At 44.5% G+C, this 7,956-nt stretch overlaps 1 protein-coding gene and 1 long non-coding RNA gene across 2 annotated transcripts; one reads left to right on the top strand and one right to left on the bottom strand.

The window, feature by feature from the left end:
- The first annotated feature begins 57 nt into the window (after positions 1-57).
- Positions 58-4,409, top strand: LOC119326350 (G-type lectin S-receptor-like serine/threonine-protein kinase B120). The gene is made up of 6 exons (XM_037600020.1): positions 58-2,212; positions 2,982-3,163; positions 3,242-3,452; positions 3,544-3,781; positions 3,859-4,009; positions 4,087-4,409. Exons 1-6 carry the CDS (start codon positions 904-906, stop codon positions 4,387-4,389), a joined length of 2,394 nt encoding a protein of 797 aa, XP_037455917.1. The 5' UTR covers positions 58-903; the 3' UTR covers positions 4,390-4,409.
- On the bottom strand, positions 942-5,167 carry LOC119326352. The gene is made up of 3 exons (XR_005157934.1): positions 4,952-5,167; positions 1,153-1,264; positions 942-1,068 (listed from the first exon to the last, which is right to left on the bottom strand). It is a non-coding gene; the product is annotated as an uncharacterized LOC119326352 (long non-coding RNA).
- Between the last annotated feature and the right edge of the window lie 2,789 nt (positions 5,168-7,956).

Consider the following 7,956-nt stretch of genomic DNA (forward strand, 5'->3'; position numbering starts at 1 on the left):
AAGGGGTCAAGCGAGCACGGGTAAAGGAGATGATTCACTTTTGTGTATGTGAAGTAGATGTCGCACGTGTCACTTGCCGAATGAACTCTTGACATGGTGATGTCCGTAGGATGCTCCGCATCAACATCCTTTTCAGGTGATACGCTCTTTTCAGACAGCTGCACAAGACTGCCAAAAAAATTCCTTTTTCTTGCAAAGCTAGGGGTGCAAACGCAGGCACGACTGCACACTTAAATGCATAGCTGGCAAGCTTCTGAAGAAACAAGCGCAAGGCCCCTTTGTACATCCAGTCAGGGTCTAATGATGTTAACCCAAAAGAAAAGAAATTGTGTCCTTAATGAGCTGATCTGTCCATGTTTTTAATCTATCCAGTTACAGTTTACATGGTCAAACATGCAAGTCCAATGGGAAGACCATGGAATTTCCTGCACCACTGATGTTGACATTTAAGTGCAATCTCATATGTGTACGGTCAAAAGATAGGTTCGTTTCAAAAAAACCATCTAAGCTTACATACCAAAACCAGAACAAGGGGTTTGTTCTGTTCATAAACATATGTAATCCAACTAAAATAGTACCAGCAGCCAGCACATTCAAACAAGAAAACCCAGCAGTCACACCAAAAAGAAAAAGTAAATGTCTATTCTAATTTGCTGAGAAGGCTAGTCCGACATAGTCCAGATGATAACAACCACAACCCAACATTTTCAAACTTCCTAGTAAATATCTCTTCTGGACTCCTTCCAAGGTTCCCACTTCCCCATTAGTTTCCTGTGGGAAAAGCACCGCAAATAAAATGCTTCACTGGCTCTGCCTCTCCCAGGAGTTCTGATTTGCATTGTCCAAAGACAACTCATCCATTGCTTTGCTTCCATTATCTCAGTTCCATAGTTCACTACAGCAATGGATCCCCTTCCCATATACACAATCATCTGCCTTGTTTGTTGGTCATTTTGTTTATTGCCATTTTATGCATCATCCAGCAGCCGCCTTCTTCCCGACAAGCCGCTTTCCGCTGGTAGCACCATCACCTCCGACGATGGCACTTTTGCCCTTGGATTCTTCTCCCTGTCCAGCTCCAGCACAAAATATTACTACGTCGGCATATGGTACAGGAATATACCCGAAGACAACATTGTGTGGGTTGCCAACCGTGCTATGCCGATAACTGATCCTTCTTCTGCAACGCTCGCCTTCACAAGCGGATCCGATCTCGCCTTGTCAGACACCAGTGGCCAGCTTCTCTGGACGACAAACATCAGCGCTGCAAGGAATTCATCGTCAGAGGCAACTGGTGGAGAAGCCACGCTTGATAACAATGGGAATTTTATTCTTCGGTCATCAAATGGCACCATCTTATGGCAAAGCTTCGATTACCCGACCGACACTCTCCTTCCAGGTATGAACCTCAGGATCACCCACAAGACGCATGCACTACAACAGCTCATCTCTTGGAGAAACCCCCAAGACCCATCCCCGGGCAACTTCTCATATGGTGCAGACCCTGATGAGTTTCGGCAGCGTATTACATGGAATGGATCAGCACCCTACCGGCGAAGTCTGGTATGGAATAACAATTTGGTAGTAGGGAAGTATGTTGAGAGTATCAAGTCCACAATTTACTATACACTGCAAATTATTGGTGATGAGATCTACGCTTCCTTTGGACTACCAGTACCTAGTGTCTCACTAGTGCTAATGAAGATTGACTACTCAGGCAGGATAAAGACACGAATCTGGAATAGCAACAGCTCCAAATGGACTGACCAGTATTCAGGACCTAACCAGGAATGCAACAAATTTGGTTACTGTGGTCCATTTGGTTACTGTGACAACACACAGCCTATTGTGACATGCAAGTGTCTTGATGGCTTTGAGCCAAACAACAAACAAGACTGGACGACCCGCAGGTTTTCACAGGGATGCCACCGGATGGAAGCACTAAGATGTGGTCAAGGGGATGGCTTCTTAAATATGTCAACCATGAAGATTCCCGACCAGTTCTTGTATGTCAAGAATAAAAGCTTAGATGAATGCATAGCAGAATGCACAAGCAACTGCTCATGTACGGCGTATGCTTACACCACTATGAGAACTAATGCTATCGATGAGGATGATACTAGGTGCCTATTATGGATAGGAGATTTGATTGACACGGAGAAGTTCATTGGACAAGGGGAAAACCTCTATATCCGAGTTAGTGGATTGAGTGGTAAAGTTTACTGTTTCTGTTTCTCTGCTTGCTTTATTAGATATACTCCTCTATCTGTGTGTCCAGTGGAGCTCCAACAATAACCTCCTTAGTTCTATGTTCAATGTGAGTACAAGAAAGGTTTAAATCAGTAATGACAGACAAATATTAGAGGGTAAACTTGATAATGCCATCATGATGGAACTCCCTATAATCTCGCAAAAATAAATGATGGAACTCCCTATAGAAGGAAACCTTCAAGTTTAGGCATAAGTCGTCTATGCCATCTGATTATATTACATACAAAACTTGGGCGTGAAAACCACTCCATCCAGTTCAACAAAACATGTTGTGCCAGATTTTAGTTTGAAGTATCAAGCCGAAGTTTTGTATCTCCCAAATGTTACCATATTCATGATGCAATTGTTCATGTGAGAAATAGATTGCTTGAGAGTTGAGACCATGTGCATGTAGTTCATACTTGTAAGAAATATTTGGTTTGTGAAAAACTAACTATTTAGCAAATTTGTAATTGTGATTGCTTACAGACTGAATTTTGGCAGACAAAAAGCGGAAGAGCAATGTTTTAAAAATTACACTGCCAGTCGTTTCAAGTTTGCTCATAATCATATGCGTGTGCCTTGTTCGGATCTGCAGCTTTGGAGGTAGAACACAGTGCCATGCATTCTCGGTGTATTTTCATCAAGCATGTTTGCGAAGGTCAATGCTATTCCATATTTCTATGTGGTATGTTCCTTTGCTATAACGTTTGCATCAATGTTCCTGACAGGCAAACAAAGAAACAAGAAAATTTGGAAGAAGCTGATGTCGGGAACTTCAAGCACTTCTATTGAACTTCGTGATGGAAACTTAAAGTATCCTTTTATTAACTTCAAAGAAATTGTACTTGCAACAAACAATTTTTCTAACTCCAACATGCTTGGACATGGAGGTTTTGGCAATGTTTACAAGGTAACGTGGAATTTTCTCTTATAGAGCAACATAACTGTATTTCTGTCTTGTTTCACCTAAAAGTATGCAAGTGTCCAGGCGACATTAGAAGATGGTACAGAACTTGCTGTGAAAAGGCTTAGTAAGGGTTCTGGACAGGGGGAACTGGAGTTCAGAAATGAAGTAATACTCATTGCGAAGTTGCAGCACAAAAACTTGGTTAGACTTCTCGGTTTCTGCATCCACGGAGATGAGAAACTATTGATATATGAATACTTACCTAACAAAAGTCTGGACGCCATGCTTTTTGGTATGTTCTGCTTACGTCTTGCCAAATTTCAGTAAGTAATGAAATCAACCAAAATAACTGATTATCCCTCAATTGATGTTATTGGTAGCAGATGCCACAAGAAAATCAATGCTTGATTGGCCAATAAGATTCGAGATAACCAAAGGGGTAGCTAGAGGACTTCTTTATCTTCATCAAGATTCAAGATTGAAGATAATTCACAGGGATCTCAAAGCAAGCAACATATTACTAGATGGCGAAATGAGCCCTAAGATATCTGATTTTGGTATGGCAAGGATATTTGGCGGCAATCAGCAGCAAGAAAATACCGACCGCGTTGTTGGCACATAGTGAGTGATATACTGCATGAATTATCTTTATGCATTATTCTTGTGCTTGACTAAAATTATGTTCTGTGTTCAAACAGCGGTTACATGCCACCTGAATATGTTTTGAAAGGAGTGTTTTCTGTCAAGTCTGATGTATATAGCTTTGGAGTTTTACTACTGGAGATTGTGAGTGGCTCAAAGATCAGCTCTGTGCACCTAAAAGCAGACTTCCCCAGCATTATAGCCTATGTAAGTACAATGACATGTTCGAATTTCTGCAAGTACAGTAAATATATGCATCTTGAAAGGGATAAGAATGGATGCAGGCATGGAGCTTATGGAAGGATGGGAACACAAAGGATTTTGTTGACTCATCGATTGTGGACAGCTGCTCACTTAATGAAACTATACGGTGCGTCCATATCGGTCTCTTGTGTGTTCAAGGCAGCCCAAATGCGCGGCCACTCGTGTCGTCAATCATGTCCTTTCTGGAGAATGGAGATATATCACTTCCCCCTCCAAAAGAGCCTGTGTATTTTGCAGAAGATAACTATGGTACTGACGGAGCAGCAGAAAATGCTGTGAATTCTAAAAATAACATGAGCGTTACAGCAATAGAGGGACGCTAGTACCTAGCAGTGCCGTGCGCACTTTGTACAACTGTATGCTGTATAAAAGAAACTGGTATTTGTCTTGAAGAGCAAGAGGCTCTGTTTTAACATGAATAATGTATCTCAACCCCAGGAGCCCGCAGCAAATGGGACAGGTCTCATTGTTCTTATTAAAGACCCTTCTCAGCAAGAGTTTTGGATGCATACAAGAATGCAAGTTAACCAACTGAAATTATGTATGCTTACGAAAAAGGATAGTTGAATCGTATTATTTTTATACATTTTGCATGCAGTATGTCTGTTAGCCAGTATTTAGCGCAGGCAGAAGCACCATAGAGGTTCCTACCAAGGGATAAAAGAGAACTGCTGATTTGTGAAAAACTGAAAAACATGCCAGTGGCTGGTTTCTTCTTCCAGGCATTTCCACAGACACCTTGTAGGCTTGTACCCACAACTGTAAGGTCGCTGCTCACGGCAGCACTCATCGAAGACAACCGCTCGACGCGAGATTTCTTCCATTAATTTGCATCAAATAGGGTGTAAGAAACAGCTAGATAGTCGTATTGGTTAGAGCACGCACCTTCGAGAAGCTCTCGCTCCACCCGGACGGACGGCCTCGCGCGCTAAGCCGTCGGCGTGGCGTGGCGGCGCGTCTTGGGCTGCTGCCTGAGCCCGTACTGGCTGCCACATGTGAGGGGAGGAGGAAGAAGGTTGCGCCACCATCATTTGCTCCTCCTCCTCCTCCTCCCGCCGGGGATGCGGCGTCTCCGCCCCCGCCGTTCTGCTCGCGTCGACCAGACCAGCTCGTTCCCGTCGCGCAGCTGGACCTTTCGGCTTTCTTTGGTGATTCGGCACAGCCCAGCCCAGCCCAGCCAGGGTTATGGGCCTGCCACTCCACGACAGGTCTCTATCTGTTTAATTTAAACCTTATTTTTAATGTTCAGAAAAAATGAAAGTTTAAACCATTTTTGTTTTCAGAAACAGCACAAATGTTTACACCCTTTTTTTTCTAACCATCCTTGACAAAACACTACCAAAAAAAGGGTAAGACGGTTGGCATTTTTTTTGCGGGGAGGTTGGCATTTTTCTTTGACACACAGTTGGTACTACAGACCAGATCCCCTAATGTTGGTACAGACCCCCGGCCTTTACCGCTTCGCTCCGTGAAAGTAGGATCGCATGAGGCCAAGGAGGCGACGAGGGTTTCCTGCGCGTCGCCGATGGCACCATCGGTTCCCTCTCTCTTCATCGGCCGCTCCGGCCACAGGAGGGAGGGGAACCTCGGGTCTGTCCGCTAGGTGTGTGTGGTAGGGTTAGGGTTGAGGGTGACGCTGCCGAGGCCGTTGCGGTGGTGTCGCGTCGGAATAAGTTTCTCCGGGCTCCGTTCGCGATCAGTCGAGGCTTTGGCCTTCGTCTAGGAGCCAGCGGGGTGGGGGATCCCCGGATCTCCTCGAGGTCGCGGGCTATGGTGACTGGATGTCCATTGGCACTGGCCGTTTGGGTCCTCAGATGGGCGATGGATGCAGGGCGAAGACCCTTCTTCTTCCTTGTCGGTATGATTTACTGCTGTTGTTCTTCTCCTTCCTCTGTGCTGATGCTGGAGGGAGATTCTGCTTTGCCCGGGCGAATGGCCCGGCCGCGGTGCTGGACCGGTCGGATGACTCGAGTTCTCTTCGGAAGGGACATTTTTCACGGTACTCAAAGCCAAAGATGGCGACGGCTGTTGCAGGTGTGTTGGATTGATGTCCATGCCCTCTCAGCGCTGGTGTCAAGAAAGGAGGAAGTAGCGTGGTGGCAATTGTTCCGTGGTTGAAGATGATGACCTGCTTGCGCCTGGTTGCATATCGTTTTGCTGCAGGGGTCTTCTCTCAAGATTTAGGGATGATGACAAAGAGCTCCGGAGATCTTCTTATGTTATGGTTGTCTTAGGGTACTCTAGGTGTTTATGGTCCTTTGTGTTTGCGTTTCAGTGTGCTTGTAAGGGTCAACTATTTTGTATTGTTTCGTGATCTGAATGCAAATAATTCTCAAAAAAAAAAGATCCCCTAATGTTGGTAGCGCACGTACCAGGTAATGTCGAGTGTTGTGTTCATTTCTTTGTGGACTTCATTGTATGTAGACCATAGCCATATACATGATCTTAAAAGTGCAAATGCGTACAGAGTTTTACATTTAATAATATTCGTGTAACACATAAAGAGAAGCTCGCTCTCATGATCTTGAAGCAAGTAATGACTTGAAGGACGAAGGAAGCTCACATGCTCATGTATATATGGTCACTTTAGGCAGCTCGTCATTATTCTTACCGGTTACCTCCGAGGGCTCCCCTCTTCTCTAGAGCTGAGCGCTTCTTCCTGCTCTTTGAGTTGTCATCATCGTCGTCATGGTCAGAGTCGTGGTCCGAGTGGGAATCATGCATGCCCACAGTCTGAATCAGAATCGTGTGTTTTGTAGAGCTCCACATGTACTTCACTGTCATGTATTTAGTTTTCATGTTTGGGTGTTGTAGCATATTTAAACCTTGCTTCTAAGTGGCCATATTGCTGTTTAAGCAGTTTACATCATATCTTGTTTTGTTTGTCATTTGCAAACCGTGCATCTGTTTCCGGTGATCCTTATATCGATTTCAACCGAAATCACCTCATCTTTCTAGCGGCATACTTGATTTGCCAAGTTGATGCTTTGTTCATTCTTTCCCTTCTGGAGCACGTTTATGCATTGCATATCATATCTTGCATATCATGCCATGTATTGCATCATGTTGCTTGTGCATTGCACCGTGATTGATTGTTGTTCCATTGCTTGTGTTCTTGTCTTGGGTAGAGCCGGGGGACGAGTACGTGAACGAGGAACCTGTTGAGTACGCTAACGAGGATCAAGCTTTCGACAACTCTGAGAACCTGTTGAGTACGCTAACGAGCATCATGTTGCTTGTGCATTGCACCGTGATTGATTGTTGTTCCATTGCTTGTGTTCTTGCCTTGGGTAGATCCGGGGGACGAGTACGTGAACGAGGAACCTGTTGAGTACGCTAACGAGGATCAAGCTTTCGACAACTCTGAGAACTTTGCAGGCAAGATGACCATACCCTCGATATCACTTCTATCTTTGCTTTGCTAGTTGTTCGCTCTATCGCTATGTTTGCGCTACCTACCACTTGTTTATCATGCCTCCCATATTGCCATGTCAAGCCTCTAACCATCCTTTCCTAGCAAACCATTGTTTGGCTATGTCACCGCTTTTGCTCAGCCCCTCTTATAGCGTTGCTAGTTGCAGGTGAAGATGAAGTTTGTTCCTTGTTGGAACATGGATATTTTGGGATATCACAATATCTCTTGTTTAATTAATGCACCTATATACTTGGTAAAGGGTGGAAGACTCGGCCTTATGCCTGGTGTTTTGTTTCACTCTTGCCGCCCTAGTTTCCGTCATACCGGTGTTATGTTCCTTGATTTTGCGTTCCTTACGCGATTGGGTGATTTATGGGACCCCCTTGACAGTTCGCTTTGAATAAAACTCCTCCAGCAAGGCCCAACCTTGGTTTTACCATTTGCCACCTAAGCCTTTTTTTCCCTTAGGTTTTCG

Source organism: Triticum dicoccoides, chromosome 6B, assembly GCF_002162155.2.
Source record: "Triticum dicoccoides isolate Atlit2015 ecotype Zavitan chromosome 6B, WEW_v2.0, whole genome shotgun sequence".
Lineage (NCBI taxonomy): Eukaryota > Viridiplantae > Streptophyta > Magnoliopsida > Poales > Poaceae > Triticum > Triticum dicoccoides.

What these genes read in the sequence shown, in the direction of transcription:
- LOC119326350 (XM_037600020.1), top strand. Translation starts at nt 904, where the DNA reads ATGGATCCCCTTCCCATATACACAATCATCTGCCTTGTTTGTTGGTCA. An exon ending in GTTTTGGCAATGTTTACAAG is followed by an intron (nt 3,164 to 3,241) that starts GTAACGTGGAAT and finishes GCAAGTGTCCAG; the next exon opens with GCGACATTAGAAGATGGTAC. An exon ending in TCCCCAGCATTATAGCCTAT is followed by an intron (nt 4,010 to 4,086) that starts GTAAGTACAATG and finishes GAATGGATGCAG; the next exon opens with GCATGGAGCTTATGGAAGGA.